Below are 21,976 nucleotides of genomic sequence, written 5' to 3'. Positions count from 1 at the left end.
CTCGGAAGTGGTCTAAACTTCGAGGGAGCAAAGGAGACGATGGGATGTTGGAAAAGAAATTTTGGGGGGGGGGGGGGGGGGACAAGATTTGATCTTGTACAAGTACAAGTCGCCAATGTGGTCAGTCGACCCTCACAAACGACAAGCAGAATGCAGGCAGTCTGACAGGCAGACAAGAGCAGCAGGCAGGCACGGGCACGTACTGGGCGCAAAGCGCAGCAGCGGCGCGGGCGCAAGTGCAAGCAAGTGTTGGTGCTGTCGCTGGTCGATGTGGCTCGATGATGGGCGACTGACAACGGTCGTGAGAGATGACGCAGGGCGGACGACACGTACGACGGTAGGTGGCAGGTGTAGCCAGCAGTAGGGTGGATCGGTTCCTTCTGTTCGCGGTGAGCGGGTTCCTCCCACAAGGGCGATTGATCACGGTGGGAATGTCCACCGTTTATATGCGCGTCGCGGGTCAGAGCTCCCTCCTTTGCTGCCCTCTGCGAGTCTGCTTTCCCCAAAAACACGCCCAGCAGGGGTCATCTTGTCGTCCTGATTGGACCAGGGTTCTCGAGGTGTGCCCACGCTTTCCCGTTTTCTACATCAGCATAGCCGCTAGTTCCTTGCTTAAGACGGAGGTACTCTTCTACCGAGCTCAGCTCCGCCGGTGCCTGCCCTACCTACCTACTTCAAGTGACAAGACCGGATCTTGACCTTCATAGGTAATCAAATCTAATTGTCCCTTCCTCATCTTCTCCTTCTTCTCCCGTCAGTCACACGCTTCGTCGTGCCCGTCTCTTTTCGTCAGCCGCCGAAGAAGAAGGGTTTTTTTAGTGCCTCTGAATCACGTTTTTTATGTTTCTTCTTCGTCATTTTTCCTCCGCTACGGATACTATTCGAAAGACAGTCGCGGTCGCACAGCATCACCGCTCACAAGCTGCGACAGGATGGATGGCGCTTCTCGTCATCCTAGCTTGCTGATGCGTGTCGCAACCTCGCAGTTGCGCCTGCTTCTCGCGGCGCGAGGCACTATCGGACTGGACGATGAGTATGATGACCGGCTCATGTAAGGTAGAGCACGGTAGACTAGCTGGCTGTCCCTAGCAGTGCCTCGCTTTTCTGGCTTTTGTCATCGGCATCGGTTGTATCCGTACCAAGGCCCGAAGAACCTTCCATTACTGCCGGTACCCAATGTCCCATTTGCTGGCTTCATGCTCATTAGACACCCAGCGTCGCCAAACCCCGTCGCCTGCCGCCTTCGATGCTGCCTGGAGCTGGCACCGTTTTTGTACATCAAGCATTGGCGAATCTTTCGCCGCACGCTGATAGCGGGGAATCCCGTCGTTCGAAGAGGGTAATCTTTGTCGCAAATGCTGCGCTCGTCGTGCGTCCGGCTGAACCATGACCTCTCCCCCAAGACCCACTTTAGCTCTGCGACAACCCAAACTCCGGTGCAGTTATCCTACCAAGGTCTCATCCACATCCTTCAACGCGTCCTTGCGAATTGTCTGTCGCGATCTCTCAACCGAGAACACACACCCCCCCTTTCGCTGTTGCGGGAATTCCCAGTCGATCGCCAGTCCGGTATGCAGAAACAGAGTCCAGTCATGCAGGTAATTAAACGATATTTTTCTTTTTGTTTGCGTCCCTCTACCAGTTGCTATAGATGATGATAACGATAGAGAAATGGCTGGAGACCAATAATCAGGCCACAACCGCAAAAGCCGAGCCATTCCAGCTCTGGTTTCGAGGTTGGCGCGCCTCGGTCTATGACAGTTTGAAACTTGATCTAATCTGAAAATTGCCGTTAAATGGGCGGCGCACCGACAATCCGCTATTGAATGTGTTTACCGATTGCTGACGTGAGTGTCCGCAGACCCTTCAGCCTCTTGTTCGTGTTGCCTGACAAGAACAAATCGACTACGGGCCAAGCGTGGATCCCGCCCTCCTCAACGCAGCTTTCTACTTCGGCACTTTTTACCAACACTTTGATGATGTCTTTGATGTCGGGGGCGAAAACTTCCTCCGATCCATACGTGACGAAGAAGCCACATGGCGGACTAGCTTCCGCCCATACCCGATGATCGACGCACTGCCCGGGCGAGGCCGATTTATCGTAGGCATGCGAGGTACCGGCGTACTGCAACGCGTACTTCCACAGCGTGACGCGGTCCAGGAAATCACTGGCCGAATTCTCGTGTCGGTTGGATATCAACTTGGTCCACGGCGAGATCAACACGCAAAGCCCAGGGAGCGGCGATTCGGACGCCTTGCGCAGTTGCTCCTGGCTCTCGCCTTCAGATGCGGCGGAATCGTCGCCCTTTTCTCTGAAAGCCCTGGCCTCGTTCATGTGACCTAGTTCCAGCAACAGCGTCAAAATCAGGGTCCCTCCCGCCGAGTCCCCTGCCACAACCACTTTTCGAGGATCGCCGGCCCTGTCCAGTACGTGCTTATATCCCCTCAACGTCTCGTATACCTGCGTCGGGTACATTTTGTCGGGAACCAGCGTGTACTCGAGGGCGAATATGGCGGGGTTCTGATAGCCTGACTCGACAAGCAGCGAGTGCCACGATAGGAGAAACTCGAGGTAAAAGTACGCGGAGCCCATCGAAAATCCGCCTCCATGCGCGTAGTAGATGACGATATCGGGGGGTTTCGATGCATTCTTAGTGATCCAGACTCCTTGAAAGCCATGTTCACCCTGTCCAAAGACTAAGCCACTAATCATGATACGTCCGAGGTGAGGAGGCTATACTCACATGTTGCTTGTACTCGCTCCAGTGGGCGGGTGAGCTCAGGTAACCGTGCCGCAGCATGCGAAACCTCAAAAACGGCCGCGAGACGTACTTGGAGAGAAAGACGCGGCCGATGTTAGGAGGAAGGTTTGCAAAGGCGTACCGCACGCATCGTATGACGACGTCCTCGAAGAAGGTCGCTTGCTGTACGAAAGGCGAACGCTGGTTGTACTGGAGGAGATAGCGCTCGTGAAACAAGGATGTCGGTAACTCGAAGATCAGAAATGGCAACGACTTGACGGCGACAGCCAATGTCCGGAAGAAGCCGACATGGATGAGAAGCTGCGGCACGAGAAAGATTACAAAGGCCAGGCAGTCGAGCAGCGACACCGGTCCAAGGATCATGATGAATGGCAGTCCAACTCCGGCTGAACCTCGACCGGAGCGTGAGATGAGCAATGATGATGGCGTTTCGTACCGGGGGTATCAGCCGTGCCAGCTGAATTTATGGCGAGCTTCAGAGCAAGCTAGATAGAGTCGACGAAGCTCTAAAGAAGGGGGCAAGGAGACGAGGGCAATTGAAGTGAGGAGTCTGGGGTTGTTAGTTCTCGGGCGCGTTATCCAGCTCTCATCCCTCCCTTTGCTGCCAAAGGTAGATCGATGGTCGTCGCAGCCGCGTATGTGCCAGAGGTATAAGTACCTACGAAGTAGCAGTGTCTTTAACGCCGTAGCCGTACCCAATACCTACCTACCTAGGCGGGGTTTGGCCGATGCCTGCGCGGAGGAGTGGGTGCTAGAGGTCAGTGCCTTACATACCTATCTCGACATGTTAGGTGCCGGGCTCACTGCAGTGTGAGTTCCTGAGCTGAGAGTTTGTTGGGGTGTCTCCCCCTCACTCGGAAGGGAAGATTTCACATGCTCTCCAATTCCTTCGCTCATATACTGGCCTGGCCGCCTTGGTCAATATTTACCCTCTCAGGCGGGTGACAAAAACAAGAAAAAGAACAAAAACCCTTCGGACTCATTGAAATATGTGGTTAGGTCAGGTATTGTCGGGGTAGACGATGTTAAGTAGTACTTTCCCCTCCTCAACGATCTGCACTTGACATAGGTATTTTCTACCTGAATACCACTTACAGGAGTCCGTGGTTGTTTGTCACCAGCCGGCCTCTCTAAACTGAGGAACGAGAGAGAGAGAGAAAAGAGAGACGGTGCTCCTGCTGGGGGTCCAAGAAATGAAGGCCACATTTTTGCCCGAGACATGACTGTCCCCCTTGGTTCGTTCAGGTGCCGATTTGGCTTGTGATTGTGGAACACACTGCAAGAGAGGTCACGTTTCGGGATGGGAGAATATGTCATTAATGTACTGCTGGTCATGATTGCGAATAGCACATCTCGAAGACGAATCGCTTGCTTTCCCCCCCTCATACCTATACAAAACGGAATGTGTGGGTGAAGAAGAGGACACGCCGGATCCCCAATGATGCCGTATCCTGTAATGCCCGCTTTATCCAGAAGCTCTAACGCCTAAAAAGTAAAATAAAAGCCATGCGCGCAGCCGAACTTGAAGATGCTCATGAAAATGGAGGGCAAAAGGAGAGTCGCGGGCGCAAGGAAAGAGGAAATACAAAACTGCGTATGCCTCTGCCGATCTCGGACTGCCATCCTTTCCCCCTAACTTCTTCTTCTTCTTCTTCTGCTTGGCTTTGCAGACGAACCAACAAAGACGCCACCCCGTTCGCATATAGTCAAAAAAGCACCACACCGCCACCTCAACGTGAACTTGTTCGAGCCCCTGCCTCGCGGGCCACCCACCAACAAAATTAGGTTGTGACGTCTTTGCCTGTAAGGCCTCACAGGTCCAAGTCGGGTCACCGTTTAGCGTTGCGCGTCTTCCAGTTGTCCTTGATGCTCTTGGCCGCCTCGGCGAGGTCCTTCTCCGTGACACGGTCCTCGATGCTCTCCATGACGCTCTTGATCGTCGAAATGTGATTAGCCTCGGACTTATCGTCGCGGAAGCGGATGATGCGCCACCGATCCAGGTCATCTTTGTGACACTCGACGATGCGCTCCTGGAGCGGGTCGCCCAGCCCCTTGAGAATCTCCCATTCCTCCTCGGTGATATGAACGTCGGCGAAATACTGATATCGCCCGTCGCCCATGAAGCTCCACAGCTCGGAGCGTGGGACGGACTCGTAGTCGACATAGGGACCGTCGACGTCGTCGTCGCCGTCGCCTGGCTGCACGGTAGGGAAGTGCAGTCGCAGCCGGCAATCAACCGTGTTCTCTTCGGGAGGCTTCCACTTGAGGATGTGCGGGTCGGTGCCGTGCTTGTAATCGCTGCTAACACATGTGAAGATGAGCCCGTCGTTGCCGTGTCGCAGCTTGGGCAGGATCTCGCGGAACATCATCTCGATGCCGTAGCTCAGCTGCATGGCCTTCATCTCCACCAGGAACGGCTGGAAGTCGCGCTCTTCCGGGTACTGCTTAAACAAGTCGCGGTAAGGCTTGTAGATGTTCTCGTTGAAGTAGGCAAGCCGCTTGTCGAGCGTGCGAGACATAAGATCCTGGCCGTCGAGCACGAGGCAATCGAAGACAAGAAAACGCGGCTCCTTTTGGCCTTTTCCCGTGTCGTCCATGACCAGCTCGCCGTCGATGAGCGTGCGCGTATGGAACTTTGTCAAGTCGTCCTTGCGCGGGAAGTGGAAGCTGGTGTTCTTAATGAACCAGTAGTCGTTCTTGCGGTCAATGAGGTAGTGGATCTCCCGCCCCTCGTCCTCGGTAAGGTATAAGAGGTACCGGATGCCGTCAGACTTTTCACAAACATAGTAGCTGTTTCTCGCGAGTAGTTTGTCAGCGATACTGTTAATGAATGCTTGCCTCGAGTCCGATTGTGCCATGACGTCCCTAGCCGACACTCCGGAGGGGGGGGTTCTCAAAGTCGGGGGCCGCGCGATAAACTCACTCTTTGTTCCGCAGCTCCTCGAGGTGTTTGCGCGCAAAGCTGACGGGTTGCGCACCTGGGAAGCTGGTCTGGTTGCGGTGCAACAAAGAGGCGACCTCGCGGCGCAGGTCGAACAGCAGCTGGCCGTCGGCCTTGATGCCCGGTTCTGCAATCGAGGCAATCGGGCCCTCGGGCGGGGGACCCTGTATGCCTTCCATGGTTGCGGGACGGACGGTATCTGGTGTTGCGCAAAGAGAGGAGAGAGGGGGGAGATCAGAGGGAAGTACAAGGTCGGGGAATCTCTTGGTCGGAGCCTCGCGACGAAGTCTCCGAGCTTTATCTGTCCTTATCGATAGTGAGATAAGGTCTTCGTCGGCGCGCCCCAGGGTCCTTGTGATATTTGCTCTGCTATACCTGCCGCAAAGAATAATTGATAAATATAGTAAACTACAATCAGCAGAAGACGTGTTGAACCAAAATTACAGACAGTCGGAAGGTGAACCCTGCATTCAGTACCCCGAAAAGACCGAAGCCAAAGAGAAGGGCTTCTTAAGGCCCCCCAAACAAAACCCCCCGAGACAACATCCGGCTTGATGGGGGCCCAAAATGGAACAGCACACACTCTCAGGGTTACGTATCTGAACTCGTTTGATTAATTTTCTTCCACTACCGATTCCAGGGCTTTTACGAATGGAAAATCCCCTCGCAAACGCCAAGCGAGCTTTGCTAACCTACGTCAATTGACGAGCAAACCATCAACCCAACCCTGCAGACTCAACGCCTCGTCGTATTACTGCAAACAGTCACATCCATGGTCTTGGGCCAGGGCTGTTCTAATCTTGTTGCACGGGCTCATTTCCTGCCTGTCGCCCTCCCCTCACCAACTCCCTAGCTCTCATCAATCTTGCTGACTTCAGCTTTGGCATCCTCCCAGGTCTCCTTGTTCTTCTTTGCCCATTCGATCTGGCTTTTGGCGTAGGCCAACTGTTACTAGATTTAGCCCCAGTATGATCATGAGTATGTGCTTGCTGACAACTTACCATGTATCGACGCAAGTCCTCTTCCTTCTCTGACTGGAATCGCTTCAAGTCCTTCAGGATACTGGCGCTGGCCTCCTTGACGTCGTGCTCGGACACGACCTTTGCCTGCTCCAGCTGCTCAATGCTCTCGCGTGTTTTCCCAATCATGTCACGACGGGTTCTCTCGGGGTCGACGTCAGCTACACCTTGAATGGCATGACGGATCGGACCAAAGATTTTGTTCGTAATCGAATTGCTGCTTGCGGCCTTCTTATGGCCAGGCGTTGAGTTGCTTCGCTGGGGAACCCCTTGACTTGCGGTGGGCACCGGCTCGCCGTGGGTGGGCGGAAAGTCTGAGTCGATAGACGCCGTGTCCTCGGCGCTGCCCTCCCGCTGGTGGTGTGAAGAGTTGGCCTCCCTAAGACTGGTTGATCGCTTCGGCGCTGGCGCGATCTGCTGGCTGCTGCTCAGGTACTGCTCTATGCGTTTGGCCTCCGCTTCGCTTCGCTCCAGCTGGTCGAGCAATGCAATCTTCTTGCTGAGCTCGTCGCTCGTCTGCTCCTGCTGCACCCGCTTCAGCACCCTGTACTTCAGCACGCTGCGAACCACGCCTGCGAACTGCGCATTCTCGCGCATTGGTTCCGCAAAACTGGCGCCAAGTGAGCCGGAGAGCTCCTCCGTTGCGATGTAAGAGGAGTCCGCCGCTTGGCCAACCCTCTCCAGGGCTGGTCCAAGTGAAGGTGCTTGTTCGGAAAGCGCAAACGCATTGAACTTGGAGCCCAGCTCACAAAGATCCGCAGCAAGGGCGGATAGGTGGCTCAAAGTCCGGCGGTTGACCTTCTCCATAGAACCAGACAGCAGCTGCTCCAGCTCCTTAATCGAAGCCTCATACGTAATGAAGTACGGGTCAAGCTCCTGCTCACTCAGGGTGTGGCTGTCCGGGGGGAAACGGCCGAAGACGTGGGGACCTGTACCGGAGATTGCTCCAGGGTCGACACCAGGGCCGCCCGTCGTCTTCAGCTTAGCTGAGGTCGCTGGTACGGGAAGGAAATTGTGAGCAGGCGTAGGGTTTGCGGGATCCAGGGGGGGTGCCTTCAGAACGGATTTGGGTATCGAGGCCACCGGATGGGAATGCAATACCTCACTCTGTGCTAGGTCAACAACCGAGAAATAACAGTCAGGGGAACTCGACTAACTCACCCAGCTGGCATTAGGGTCAAGAAATCTCCACCAGACACCATCGCTTCGGACCTCGTCCATTCGTCGGCATCGGTTGAGGAAGACAGCGAGCATGCGCTTGCGCAGGTCAATAATCTGCTGGTCTTGCTTCGCGTTCGTCGGGCTAGCAGCGTAGTCGGCCATGGTGTGCTTCTCGGGAATAGGCGGTATGATCAGCGTAGGATGAAGTCGTGTCAACGCTTCGCGAAGAGAAGCGAACTCGGAATAGCGCCGGCGGACTTCGAGGTTCTAGGAAGGTTGTCAGTCGGCCATTCGATCGCGGGTCTTCATCGCTAAACTAAATGAATAAACAGAGCCACCTACCCCTGTCCGGATGGTATAGACGATATATTTTCCTCCGCTCTCCGCACTCTTTCCCGCATCCGTAATGAGGATAGTGACCGATGGGTTCTCCCAGAGGATCTGCTCGACTCGACTCTCGTATCCACCGGGCTTCGGGAGCGGGACAATATCGCCTCTGTCTCTAGCGATCGGCTCATTGTCACTGCTCTCAACCTCGCTATCGTCGTGGGGGCGGTTCTGGGGTGCCTCGTCGCTCGTGGTCGACGGGGTCTGCGGGATGTCGAATCGCTGGTCTAAAGTCTCCCAGTCGGCATCAGTACTGTCTGAAGAATCATCCAGATCTATGGTTTCCATCATTTTCTGGCCCCTTCAAGTTGCTGAGAGTGTTATGGGGAAGGATTGCAACATACACTCACGAGTGGTAGGAGAAGCCGGGTTGGCTGAAGAGGAAGTCAAGCTGTCTCTCCGGTCGAAGCCCTCGGCATAAGGGTTGTTGTCCTCATCGTTCCACATTGCGTAGGTCTTGGTTTGAATAGGACGTCAAACAAAGATGTAGACCGGTTGAATATCGTGCAAAAGGGTTTGCGGTCTTAGCCAGGATGCGCGACACAAGAATGCGCAGCTGAGCCGGAAGTTGCGGGGGAGGGGTGATGTAGGCTTGTCTGTTGGCATGCGACAATCAGTCGGTGGATAATTGCAGTGTCTATTAAAAACTGAGGATCAGTCCTGCGGTGAAAGGAATCCAAGGTCAAGGAACAATAGCCAGGTTGAAGAAGAGAGGTACAGCAAAGGTCTTGCAGTCTGTTGTCGGGCTGCGTGGGGAGAGGCGATCGGGGGTTGCTGCGAGAGGTTGGACTAAGGTAAGCTCCAGGGAGCAGTAGCAAGAGCCATTCCAGCTGGAGAAGCAGGCAATGACGAAGCCACCTCCAGGGCCTGTTGCTTTGCTCCCTCTTGCTTTACGCATCCGGCTGAGGTACGTACTTTGTTGCTGTGCGCACAGGCCATAGTGACACAAATGCCTGACTTACCCCTGCTTCAGCATCTGCTGCGCAGCTGTGTGGATTAAATCTATAGACTGTAGGTAGGCTACCTTATGCACAGTTTGACGCAAATCAATGGACTTATGAATCATGGATCTTTCACCTTCAGGGTTTTACATTGAGCTCTTTGTTTATTTTCGTATACTGATGTGTACAACACCTCTGAATCCTACTTCCAGTATCATTACCTGTCTAAAGAAAAGGTGGCCCTAAAGGACAACGACCATTCTTTGAGAAACTTATACACACCCATATGCTGACTTCCTGGGCTTTGGCCACCATTTCCTGCTGGTGTGCTGGCTGACAAAACTTGCGATGCCCCAAACGACTGGAAGCCGAGGGCATGTTCCCACTTTTCGAATATCTTCGGCATTTCTGCCTCGGGTTCTCCTACCGCGCTACGAACGACTTGGAGCGTCGGTAATTGCTAACTACGCCTCGTCTCTTGACTGCTTGTGTCGGATCTGACTGGGCGCATACTGGCCACCGCCTTGATGAATAGGTCTTGGAGGAGACGGCGGCGGTGAGTAGTCGCTCAGCTCCTCATTTATCTCCACATCGCCAGGGTAGAGACATCTGAAGTCGTGTTAGCATAAAGCTACGCTGCATAGACGTCGATGGGCTGACTGGATTCTCTTCCGGGTCTTCTGCTGGCGATGAACAGTCTCCGGGCCGCGATCCTGCTTCTTCTCTATGCCCCCGATTGGGCTGCATAGAACAGTTATGCCGACCTGATCTATCGGTGAGGCGGCTCGAGGTGCGGCGCCCAAAGGATCTTGATGACTCTCTTCGACCGCGTCTGCTCTCATATTCCTGTATTTTCGCCTCTGGTCTGGCTTAGTCCTACGACTCGATCGATTAATCACGTCAGCTCAGAAGGCGTCAGCCAAGCCAGGGCATACCAGCCTACCTGTGGTTTCTGTGCAGACTACCTTCTACAGCCATCGAGGAAGTCGCCAGTAGACCGCTCACGGATTCTGCTTGAGCCCATCTCCATATCCACAATCAGCCCATTCTTAGCATTAGAAAGCTACAATTATTCACCTGGAGGTTGCCTTGGTCGGAGAAACATCTCCGCCATTCACGATATCAATTCTGGTTGCTGTAGCCAGATGACCAGTCGGAGCATTTGCGTCCATTTCGGATACCCTGGTGGTTTGCTTTCCATTCTTAAGCGCGCTGCGACGGATCAGCTTCTAGATACTAGCACTCGGGATCATCGCACGAACCTCCGAAGCGGTTTAGTATTGCCAGGAGAGTGACAAGCCTCGGTCTTTGAACAGCCTTGAGAGACCGAGACTGGTATAACAATTCCTTCCTCTGGTTCGCAGTTGACATTGGTCTGCCTCTGGACGGGTGAAATTCCAGTGCTGCTCGTTCCCTGTTGAAAACTGGAAATCGGGTGTCCGGTCAAGTTTCCTTGGGCTGACGAGGCTGGCTTCGCCATATTGGGTTCTGAAGCCATGTTTCGCTGGTTGGTGGGAGTGACAAAATCATCACTACGGACAGTTGCCGCCGCTGGAGACGCCTCGTCGAGTCTTGTTGCCTGGCCCATTTCGACAAGAATGTCTCCTCCCCGTATCGCTTCCGGAAGTGGCGGTGTGCTCATGGTGATTACAGAGCCCCGCGAACGATGGCTGCTTCCGATAGACGGCGCACGGAGCGAGCCAGAGTTAGAGCTGACGATTGTTGATGCTCTGCCAACAGGAAGGTTGAAGAGGTCGAACAATCTTCGTGCGAGTGATGGCCTTCTGCGAGGCGGCCGCTGGGTGTTCTGATGACCGCGGCCCTCTGCCCATGGTCGAGGAGGCGGTTGCTGGGCTCGAGGAGGTTGCGGTGGTTGTTGGCTTGGGATGTTGATCGGAAACATCGGTGCTGTATGTTGCCGCTGACCTTGATCGAGGCCTTGTGTCTGCATCCGGTGGTTGAAGGGTTGGTAAACCATTGGATAGATTGACCCAGGCTGAGGGTATGGGATTGGAAAAGGAATCGACATTGGCAAGGGTACCGGGACAGGTGCTGGAGGTGGTGGAATGTGAAGAACTGTCGGATGTGTTATCATGAGTTGAGGTGGCAGTTGTGTGCCTGTGAGGCCTTCGTGTCTGAAGTAGAATCGTGAGTGCTGAAGGTTCATGTAGCTGGCTTGACTTGTGGCTCTGGGCCGTCGGCTCTGGCGAACAAGAACAAAGTCTCCATCAACCCAGTCCTTCTTATTCTTCTTTGATCTCAGAAAGAAAAACAGCGCAAGCACAAACACTACAAAAACCACAACAATTGTGACAATAATGCCAGCTTGTTGCGCTTCTGTAAGACATCCCCATCCGGCACACTGTGCCTCGGAAGTTGGCAGGACTGGGGGCAATGGACCTCTGGGTTCTTCGGCCTGTAGAGCAGTTAACAACAAATTCTGGTCATCCTGAATAGCCCCACGGCCCAAGATACTGGTGTATCTTGCTGGAACTGTTGCAATAGCTGGCATCGTGAGCCTAGTGGTGCGAAGACCTCTTGGTGGTGGTGTGATGGTGTGTGTCTCAGTATATTATTTCCACCTAAAAGTCAGGATGGTTAACCGAAACTTTGTTGTTTTTGAGGGAGGAACATAAATGCTCTGAGTAGGGAGGGAGTATGAGGAAGGAAGGGTGGTGAAGTGAGGAAGAGAGTGAAGGTGGGTTGGTTAGCTGCTGAAGTATCTACCCAGGTAGCAGTTATAACACACTGGAATCACATTGTTCTCTGTATGCTGCTTGCTCCTTCCATCTCTCTCTTGCAGTTCCTCCTTGTACAAGTAATTGATTTTGCCTACTTGTCTACTAGGTGCTTCAGTGTGCTTCATCTTCAACATAAAATGCCTTGTTTTATATATAGATGTATCATGCGGCTCACATCACGTCTTGACATATAAGACGGTTCTATTCTGAATCTACGCGTGTTATAGAGCAGTGTCAAATTGAACTGATGATAAAACGAGCATCTTTATCCTGGTTCAATCAATTACCGAACATGGATCCTTGTGATGAGTTCAACTTGAACAGAAACGTAGGCAGGCAGCAAGTGCAGTTATGAAGCAAGCGTCTAAGTGAGGATTGGAGTCATCAATACTTGAGAACAGCAGCACCGTGCCGCTATATTCCAAGTACTGAGTACCCGAAAGAGAGTATCCAATCGGAAACTATGTTTGTTGAGACCTCCAGGTGGTAGCTGCAGAAGCGCTCCACTAGCGTCCTTCCTTGGACCCACTGGCGCAAGGCCAACATACGCGACTGATTCTCTTTCCGCAGCCTCATCCCCAGCTCCCCCAAATTTCTAGATTCCTTCAACTTTCACATCGTCTTCATTACCCAATCCATCCGAGGCATGTCATAGCCTCCCCATCCGCCAAAATGTCAGCCCTCCGCAACGGAGCGATGAACGGCACCAACGGCGCAACGAGCGCGCCCGTCAGCAAGCGGTTCTCTGATATCCCAGCTGCCATTGACGTCCCGGTCCAGGGTGAAGCTGAAGACGAAGCTGTTGAAATCGACCTCCTCGAACTCTTTGACGACCCTACCGAGCTCTGCACCCTTTTCGAAAACGAGCGTGCCGCCCGCACCTACTGGATGACAGTCGCACTCGCCTACGCCAAGCAAAAAAAGATCGACCATGCGATCGAAATGTTGGTGCGAGGTGGAAACGCGATGCGCGACAATAATCCCAGGGAGAAACTGAGCATGATTGGGTGCCTTTGCTGGATGTACCTGTGGAAGAGTCGCGAAGCCCCGAGAGTGCCTCCCGATGGCGAATTGGCATCCGAAGCCAAAACGAAGGAATACTACCTGCAACTGGCAACGTCGACGTTGAATGATGCGTCGCGCATCAACCCAGCCTTCCCTCCTCTTTTTCTGGCTCGCGGAGTCCTTCAACTTCTTAGAGCGTCTCTGCAGACCCCAAAGGCCTCGGGACATGGCCAGGTGGACTCCGAAAAGGCGGACCTCTTGCGATCGGCGCTCAAGGCCTTTGAAGACGCGATTCGGGTATCGCAAGGCAAGAACATGCTGGCTGTCATGGGTAAAGCGAGGACCTTCTTCTCCCTCGGAAAGTATCCAGAGTCATTGGCTTGCTACCAGGAAGTCCTTCAAAAGATGCCCGACTTTGTCGACCCCGACCCGAGGATAGGCATTGGCTGCTGTTTCTGGCAGTTGGGCTTTAAGGACGATGCCAAGCTTGCTTGGGAACGATGCCTCGAGATCAACCCGGATCACAAGGTTGGAAACATCCTTCTGGGTCTTTACTATCTCGATGCAAGCGGCCACATCCCTACGAACAGCCCCGACTTCCTTCGACTTTACAAGAAAGCGATGACGGAGTATACACAGAAGTCTTTCAAACTCGACAAAAACATGCCTCTCACGTGCGCAACGTTTGCAGGGTACTTCCTGTCACGCAAACAGCTCAGCACTGTAGACTCACTCGCCCACAAGGCAATCCAGTACACTGATGTCAATGCGATTGCCAGCGATGGTTGGTATCTCTTGGCAAGAAAAGAACACTACACGGGCGACCCCGAACGTGCTAGCGACTTCTATCGCAGAGCCGATGATGCGCGTGGTGGCGCCGAGCGCGGCTATCTGCCGGCAAAGTTTGGTGCTGCCCAACTGGCAGTGCTTCGCGGCGACCTTGGCGAAGCGAAGCTGCGGTTGGAGAAAATGATCCAGCAGTCCAAGAACCACGAAGCCATGATTCTTCTTGGCACTTTATACGCAGAAGAAGTCTTTGCAAACGAAGAGGCGGACGGCAAGGAGGACAAGTCAGCTGAGATGAAGAAGGCGATTTCGCTTCTGGAGGGTGTGCGCGGTTCTTGGAAGGACAGCAAGAAGGGCATGTCTCCTGACGCGGCGGTGCTGCTGAACTTGGCGCGTCTGTACGAGCATGAGTTTCCCGAGAGGGCTCAGCAATGCCTTCTTCAGGTCGAACAGCTGGAACTTGACCAGATTCCAGAGGATGACTATCCGACGGACCTCACTGATGAAGCCGAAAAACGCGCAGCTCTTCGCAAGTTCTTGCCTCCGCAGCTTCTCAATAATATCGGCTGTTTCTACTCCCAATCGGAGAAACATGAACAAGCCAGCGAGATGTTCGAGGCTGCTCTGGGCGCATGCATGAAGATTGGGGAAAAGGACCAAGAGATTGACACGGATGCCTTGGTCACCACCATCAGCTTCAACCTGGGTCGGAGCTATGAGTCTCAAGGACTGTACGACAGGTCTATTGAGGTTTACGAGGGATTGTTGAAACGCCACGACGACTACACCGATGCCCGGACACGACTTGCATACATCAAGCTTCGCAAGAATCCCAACAAAGAGGGGCCCGACGCCGTCTCGAAGCTCTACCAGGAGAACCCTCAAGATCTCGAGGTTCGCGCGCTGTATGGTTGGTACATGGGTAAGGTCCATTCCCGAAAGCGGCCGCAGAACATCAACGAGGACCACGAGTTCCGTCACTACAAGCACACGCTGCAGAACTACGACAAGCATGATCGGTACGCTTTAGTCGGCATGGGCAACCTGTACCTGATCCAAGCTCGAGAGATGCGGCGCGAAACCGACAGCGACAAGGCCAAGAGGAGCGCTACATACAGCAAGGCGGTAGAATTCTTTGAAAAGGCCCTCTCCCTGGATCCCAAGAACGCGTACGCAGCCCAGGGCATTGCCATTGCTATGGTCGAAGACAAGAAGGATTACAAAACGGCACTTGGCATTTTTGTCAAGATTCGCGACACTATCAGAGACGCGCATGTTTATGTCAATCTGGGTCACATCTACGCCGAGCTGAGGCAATATTCCAAAGCTATCGAGAATTACGAGGCCGCTCTCTCAAAGGAGGGCAAGGCCAATGACCCTGTCATTCTCGCCTGCTTGGGTCGCACTTGGCTCAACAAGGGCCGTTCAGAAAAGCTTTTGGATGCCTACCACGAAGCGCTCAAGTACGCCCAAAAAGTAAGTGATGATCCTGGGCCATTCCTGACAGCAGACGCTAATAGGCTCCCTCCTAGGCCCTCGAAGCTGCCCCGGACCAGGTGCACTACAAATTCAATGTTGCCTTTGTCCAGATCCAGATGGCGACGACGGTTTACGGGCTGAACGAGAACCAGCGGACGTTGGCACAACTACAAGAAGCTGCAACCGGTCTGGAATCAGCTATTTCCGCTCTGGACGAAATTGCAAGCCATCCTCAGACCCCCTACCCCAAGCACGATGTCGAGCAGCGTGCCAACATGGCCCGCAACACTCAACGCAAACAGCTTGAGAGAGCGATTGCCAGCCAGAAGGAGTACGAGGAGAGGAACAAGGAGAAGCTGCAAGCAGCCCTGGAACAGCGTCAAGCGGAGCTCCGGAAGCGCGAGGAGGAGCGACAGAAGGCCCTCGAGAAGGAGCGTGAGAGGCAAGAGAAGATCCGAAAGGAGAGAGAGGAAATCGCTGCCAGGGACAGAGAGATTGCCGAGCGTCGTGCAGAGGAGGACAGGGCTCGGCAAGAAGCCGAGATGACGACGGACAGCGAGACTGGCGACAAGGTCAAGCGAAAGAAGAAGCCGGCCCCCAGGGGCGATGGCGAGAGCCGTCCGAAGAGGGGGTCACGCAAGAAGAAGGCAGAAACGGATGGCGATGAGTCGGGTGAGGAGCGCCCGACGAAGAAGAAGCGTCGCCTTACGAAGAAGGATACGACGGCCAACAGCAAGTACAAGTCGGCCGAGATCATCGTGGATAGCGACGAGGACGAGGACGAGGACGCACTGGACCGTGCCGAGAGAGCGCTCGAGAAGGCCAGCTCTCCTCTGTCGGATGCTGAAGAGAAGCGTGGAGACGACGACGAGAAGATGGAAGTCGACGACAACCGAGGCGATGACGAGGAAGAGGACGAAGACGCCGGCGTCACACGACGACAGCAGAGCTCACGGTCGAGAAGGGGCAGAGTGATTGAAAGTGACGAGGAGGAAGACGAGGACGACCAAGCGCGACCGGCAGCAGACACCAGTATGGCAGGCCTTGGCGGCGGCGACGACGACGACGAAGAGTAAAAGGGCTAGAGCGGCCTAGAGAAGGAGGTCGGTCATTTGGAAGGCGACAAGATGGGATCGCCAGCACATTCACCTGGGAACCGGGGTGTTTCAAAAGCGCTGCGTCTATTTTGGCGGTTGTAGAGGTATAAGGATTGACAGGATAGGAATTACACAAACATGGACATGATAAATTTGCGGCAAAACGAGACGGTTGACCGAGCCGAGTGGGAGCATCTCTCAGTGACGCGCGCGAGCCACCCGGCGCTCGGTTCGGATATCTGGGTTATACCAACTCGGCACAGCTGGTGAAGGACCATGACGAGCGTATGCTTTGCCGACTTTTCACAGGAGCCCCCTCCCGCCAGGCGGAATTTAAGCGAGAAGTAGTGCCGTACGGGGTACGGACAGAGGACGAATATGTGGACCATGAAGATGGTATGAACAGTACGGATATAGAACCCTTCGTCGTGGTGGCTTCGAGACAATGCTTGTCGCAACCACGGGAAGACCAATCTCGACGGGGGTACCTGGCGCAAATGGCCATTTGGACAACGCTGCATTTGACGCATGCCGTCGGAGAAACTCCGCAAGTTGCAGATCAGGTCTGGCTGGAGTCGTGGTAGGTAGTCCCGAATCTCTGTCTAGGGGTACTTGGAGTCTGGCTCACTTTGAGAGCGATCGTGGCAATGTCAAGCACTTATTCTCGGCTCAATTATTGCCCCATTTGAGCGAGCTACGGTAACTATTTGTGTTGTTGTTCAACGCTGGCAAAAGCTGTACATGTGCCCTGGACTTGAGCTGGAACACCGGGTTGTAAGTGGTGGATGGGACCGCTGGCAAGACTCACACGCACACACGGGGGAGTACAGCCCGGAAGATATTAGGCCAAAGATAAGAAAGAGGCACAGTACAGTGACTACCAACGAGAGACTGGTGAGGGAGGCCGACGCCCAGGCCACCACAGCACAGCAATTCAGCGAGAGTTTGCGCGCACTACCCCCGCGCCATAGAACACGCCACGTTGCCTTCCGGAGAGCCATTGGTTCACTATATTTTCCCAGACTTTCCAGCGAGAATTGATCTTCCAGTAGACCCTGTCCATTGGCCGCCCGACCTCAACCCCACCACCATCCTTTTAGTCGTCCCCCCCCCCCCCCATCTTCTTCCTCCTCCACACCCCCGCGCGGAGGGCAGCCCGCAGGCTCTCAACCGCAATGGCCGCATGCGGCGCCTGCATGCACCGGCCTGCGGTAAATGGACGATCTTCCGCACCGCGATCCACACACGCACGACGTTTCGTGTCCCGCCGTACGTGCCCTCTGCCCGTTAACTCGTTCGGCCTTGATTTGGCGGGGCGGGGAAAGAAGGGTCCTTGAGCTTCGGGCCTGGGTTGTTGTCGACTTGCCCCCATTCTGTGGTTTGTATAAAAACCGAGAGGACTACCACGACTCGTCTTTCCCCGTTTCGCTCAAACACTGAGACATTATTGACCTGCTGTGTCCGAGCTTTCCCTTTCTTCTCTTGTTTTGTGGTCTTGTCAGACAATTATCCACCTCTCTCTGTCTCGGTTGGCAACGACATCGTCAAATCGCCTGTCTTCCAAGATGGGTTCGATAACTCTCAACAATGCCAGCAGGGCCTGGTGGAAGGACGCCGTCATCTACCAGATCTACCCTGCCAGCTTCAAAGATGCCAACGGCGATGGTCTTGGCGACATACCAGGGATCATCAGCAAAGTCGACTACCTCAAAAACCTAGGCGTTGACGTTGTCTGGGTGTCACCCATGTACGCCAGCCCGCAGGTTGATATGGGGTACGATATTTCCGATTATCAGGACGTCCACCGGCCCTACGGCACCGTTCATGACATGGAGATCCTCATCGACGAGTGCCATAAGCGCGGTATGAAGCTCATCCTGGATCTGGTCGTCAACCACACCTCCGACCAGCATAAGTGGTTCCAAGAGTCGAGGTCCTCAAAGGACAACCCCAAGCGGAACTGGTACATCTGGAAGCCCCCACGCTACACCCCCGACGGCGTCCGTCAGCCTCCCACAAACTGGCGGAGCCACTTCAGCGGTAGCACCTGGGAGTGGGACGAGGCCACGGGCGAGTACTACCTTCACCTGTTCGCCAAGGAGCAGCCTGACCTGAACTGGGAGAACGAGGAGACGCGCGAGGCAATCTACGATAATGCCATGCGCTTCTGGCTCGACAAGGGCGTTGACGGCTTCCGTATTGATACGGTCAACATGTATAGCAAGGGCGTCGAGTTCAGAGACGCCCCCATCATGAACGCGAACTCGTCGGTGCAACCTGCCTACATGATCTACTGCAACGGCCCGAGGATACATGAGTTCCTGCGCGAAATGAACGCCAAGGTCCTCAACCATTACGACACCGTCACCGTCGGTGAGCTCCCGCACACTCCGGACCCCCAGCACGTCCTCAAGTTCATCAGCGCCGCCGACCGTCAGCTTGACATGGTCTTCCAGTTCGATATCGTCGACCTGGGCCAGGGTGTCGGCTACAAGTACCAGGCCCGCCACTGGAAGCTCCCCGAGCTCAAGCGCATCGTCGCCAAGTGGCAGCAGTTTATCGAAGGTACCGACGGTTGGACAACGGCCTTTTGCGAGAACCATGACCAGGGCCGCTCTGTCTCGCGCTACGGCTGCGATAGCCCGCAGTGGCGCGAGACGTCGGCGAAGATGCTCGCACTGATGATGTGCTCGCAGACGGGCACCCTGTTCGTCTATCAGGGCCAGGAGATCGGCATGACCAACGTGTCGCGGACCTGGGGTATTGAGGAATATCGCGATATAGAGGCGCTTAATTACTACAACGACATAAAGAGAGAGCATGGCGTGGGCCCTGAGCTCGACCGCGTCATGGACAGCATCAACATGCTCGGCCGCGACAACGCGCGCATTCCGATGCAATGGGACGCCACCCCCTTCGCCGGGTTCACGAATGGCAAGGACGGCGCCTGGATGCGCGTCCACGACGAGTATGCCGACATTAACGTCGCCAAGCAGGAGGCGGAGCCCGGCTCTGTGCTGAACTTTTGGCGCGAGATGTTGCGCCTGCGCAAGGAGGAAGGGGAGCTGCTGACCCACGGGGCTTTCGAGCTGTACGACGAGGAGAACGAGCAGACGTTTGTATACAGGAAGACGCGAGGCGACAGGAGCGCCGTTGTCGCGCTCAATTTTACGAACAAGGAGCAGGAGGTGCGGATCCCTGGCGAGGGGTTGAAGATCCGCGTCGGGAACTATGACGACGTCAAGGAGAGGGTGGCGGTGGAGGGTGACAAGCCAGTACTGAGGCCGTGGGAGGGACGGTTGTATTTGAAGGGTTGAAAAGGGGGAACTGGATGTAACCTGGAGACGATGAGGACCTTGATGATGGTTTGGTCGATGCTCTAGACATATGGGGATGTCTGGTGGGGAGGACGGGCAGCTCTTGTTTGTAATTTGGGGATGGCACCGTCTCGGGTCATATGAAATCCAAACTATTGTCAACTACAAGGCCATGTGAACCAATATCAGCAAATGATAGCTGGCCGTCTAAGTGATATAAGAATTTTTGTGGGCAAACATCGAAGAAGCCGTCAATGGCCAGAACTCGGAGCCTGTCGGCTTAACATGGAATTGCTCGAGGGCAGCAAGCCGAACGTTGATAAAAAGGTGGGACTTTATAGGAGCAATTGAAAATTCATTTGAAACTGAATGGCTCCAATCAAAGATCGTCGTAGATGAAAGCGCCACGAAGGAGCACCAGGTGACGATAACTCATCTAAACCGAACCTGGATTTGTTGGCTCATTCTCTCCAAACAACGTTCACCCCCATAAGCCATATTCATACTCGATACCTGGCCAACGAGCAGAAGGGCTTGAGGATGCGATGCGAGGGTGGGGATATCGGTTCAGGAATGGAGAAAGCGTTCACACGTACAAAGCCCTGAAGACGCAAGGGGCCTCACATGGACGTACAGACTCTTCCGGATACAACGTGACTATGAAGCTCTGGCCCAAGTCTACGCTTAAGCCGTCGTTCAGGGAGAGGAGAACAGAAAGGCAAAAAACGATGTTTGGGTCTTGTGAAATGTCGAGGACGAAACCTCGCGGGGCAAACAGCTGTGGATGGACATGTTTGTTCCTTCCTAGTGTGGGGGAAACTGAGGAACTGGGATCCAAGGCACTTTCGATGGGAACAAACAACGAGCCGTCATCCGTTGCAGCCCGTCCATCTTTGCCATCGATTCAGCGGTCAAAGGTCGAAGTCAATGGCCAAAGCTGCAAATAAAAGTCCCAATGACACCCAGTCCATCCGCTCAACGCTACCCTGGCCTCCTTCTCTCGTCACGTCTCCCGTTCGTTTATCCTTCGTCACGCTCGCTAAACCTACAGTATTGTCGCTCTCTTCTTCCTGTAGCTCCAATTGGCTATGAGACCCCTCTCTGTCCTGCTTGTCACTGTTGCGGGCAGTCTATCGACGGCCCAGCTCGCTCTCGACGACAGACATCGCCATGGCGTAGACCGGCCCTTCGATGACACAACGAACAGCAGGTTCATGGGCGAAACAATCCCAGTCCCTGCGCAAACCAGTCCGTATTCGCAGCCCTTGATAACGCAGAAGCCGGCGGTCGTCGTGGGGAGGGATCGGAGTCTGCTCCAGATCGAAACGCTCGGTTCAAACACCTGCGGGTTCTTCATGCTATCAAAAGACGCCTTGAGTAAGGCTGCCCCAATACACTAAAGGATCTTTAGGACTAAACGCTCATACCGCTATCCAGGCATCACGAGAACCCGCATTTGTGACGACAAGTCCTCGTCGTGTGCCGCCTCAGGCAACTATCTCGGCTGTGGAGAGAAGCCGTATACGACCTGCTTCAACAGCAAAGAACCTGCATGCGGATCGTCTGGCAAACTAGGCGAGAGGACGCTCTGCTGGTATGTGTCCCTGCGCGAGAAGAACCCCCCGGTTCTCTGAAGAGGGAAAAGGGGCGAGGGAGACTCAGCAACTAAAGGATCTACATCATTAGCCAAAGGACCAGAGGCCTGAGCGGAGAGTGCCAGATTTTCGTCCGGGACGACGGCGCCCTGGGCGAGAAGACCCTCCTCGGGTGCCGCGAATACGACGTAGAGTGGGATCTTACAGTGTCTCTCAAGACAGCGACGGACCAGTTTTCGAAAAGTTCGACTACAGTGCCCACCTCGTCGCTGCCTCCCGACACCTTGAATGTTCTGGCACCGTCGATTCTGACCCCGTTAGTCTCCTCGACGGCTATAACGACACCAACATCGAGCACGGGCAGCGACGAATCTACAAGCCCGCACACCGGCGTGATCATCGGCGGCGTGCTGGGGAGCCTGGCCATATTGGCTGTCGCTGGCTGCGTCGCCGTGTGGTTGGTTGTGCGGCGGCGGCGGGCTTCGGCTTCGGCGTCGACGCGCAGGTCAGACGGCCACGTGTCGCCGTCACCAGGTCATGAGCTCCCCGGTGACCAGCCGTGCGTTCCGCTGAAGGAGGGCAACGAGGAGCAAGGCAACTATACGGACTTGTCCCCAGCGTCGACATCCGGCGATGTCTACCAGGCGCCGGTGAGCGATGCGGTGGGGAGTTCGACGAAGCCGGCCGAGTTGGGCTGAGCATCTCAGACAGCCTTGCTGTCGTCTCTTGGGGGCGCACTCGTTCT

At 54.7% G+C, this 21,976-nt stretch overlaps 6 protein-coding genes across 6 annotated transcripts; 3 read left to right on the top strand and 3 right to left on the bottom strand.

Moving 5' to 3' along the window:
- Positions 1-1,819: 1,819 nt before the first annotated feature.
- On the bottom strand, positions 1,820-3,125 carry CH63R_02263 (Arylacetamide deacetylase; the record flags this gene model as incomplete). Its single annotated transcript, XM_018297238.1, has 2 exons — positions 1,820-2,686; positions 2,745-3,125. 2 exons carry the CDS (start codon positions 3,123-3,125, stop codon positions 1,820-1,822), a joined length of 1,248 nt encoding a protein of 415 aa, XP_018162054.1.
- Positions 3,126-4,591: 1,466 nt separating this feature from the next.
- Positions 4,592-5,882, bottom strand: CH63R_02262 (mRNA capping enzyme; the record flags this gene model as incomplete). Its single annotated transcript, XM_018297237.1, has 2 exons — positions 4,592-5,552; positions 5,686-5,882. 2 exons carry the CDS (start codon positions 5,880-5,882, stop codon positions 4,592-4,594), a joined length of 1,158 nt encoding a protein of 385 aa, XP_018162053.1.
- A 670-nt stretch (positions 5,883-6,552) lies between these two features.
- Positions 6,553-8,717, bottom strand: CH63R_02261 (Sorting nexin-41; the record flags this gene model as incomplete). The annotated part of the gene is made up of 5 exons (XM_018297236.1): positions 6,553-6,648; positions 6,705-7,829; positions 7,884-8,150; positions 8,226-8,497; positions 8,615-8,717. The coding sequence occupies 5 exons, from the start codon at positions 8,715-8,717 to the stop codon at positions 6,553-6,555; spliced, it is 1,863 nt and encodes a 620-aa protein (XP_018162052.1).
- Positions 8,718-12,624: 3,907 nt separating this feature from the next.
- On the top strand, positions 12,625-16,298 carry CH63R_02260 (Tetratricopeptide; the record flags this gene model as incomplete). The annotated part of the gene is made up of 2 exons (XM_018297235.1): positions 12,625-15,219; positions 15,276-16,298. 2 exons carry the CDS (start codon positions 12,625-12,627, stop codon positions 16,296-16,298), a joined length of 3,618 nt encoding a protein of 1,205 aa, XP_018162051.1.
- A 1,586-nt stretch (positions 16,299-17,884) lies between these two features.
- On the top strand, positions 17,885-19,636 carry CH63R_02259 (Alpha amylase; the record flags this gene model as incomplete). Its single annotated transcript, XM_018297234.1, has 1 exon — positions 17,885-19,636. One exon carries the CDS (start codon positions 17,885-17,887, stop codon positions 19,634-19,636), a length of 1,752 nt encoding a protein of 583 aa, XP_018162050.1.
- Positions 19,637-20,724: 1,088 nt separating this feature from the next.
- CH63R_02258 (uncharacterized protein) lies at positions 20,725-21,929 on the top strand (the record flags this gene model as incomplete). Its single annotated transcript, XM_018297233.1, has 3 exons — positions 20,725-21,013; positions 21,074-21,230; positions 21,308-21,929. 3 exons carry the CDS (start codon positions 20,725-20,727, stop codon positions 21,927-21,929), a joined length of 1,068 nt encoding a protein of 355 aa, XP_018162049.1.
- Between the last annotated feature and the right edge of the window lie 47 nt (positions 21,930-21,976).

The sequence above is a fragment of the Colletotrichum higginsianum genome, chromosome 2 (assembly GCF_001672515.1).
Source record: "Colletotrichum higginsianum IMI 349063 chromosome 2, whole genome shotgun sequence".
Classification (NCBI taxonomy): Eukaryota; Fungi; Ascomycota; class Sordariomycetes; order Glomerellales; family Glomerellaceae; genus Colletotrichum; species Colletotrichum higginsianum.
This window is presented reverse-complemented; position numbering and strand designations above follow the sequence as displayed.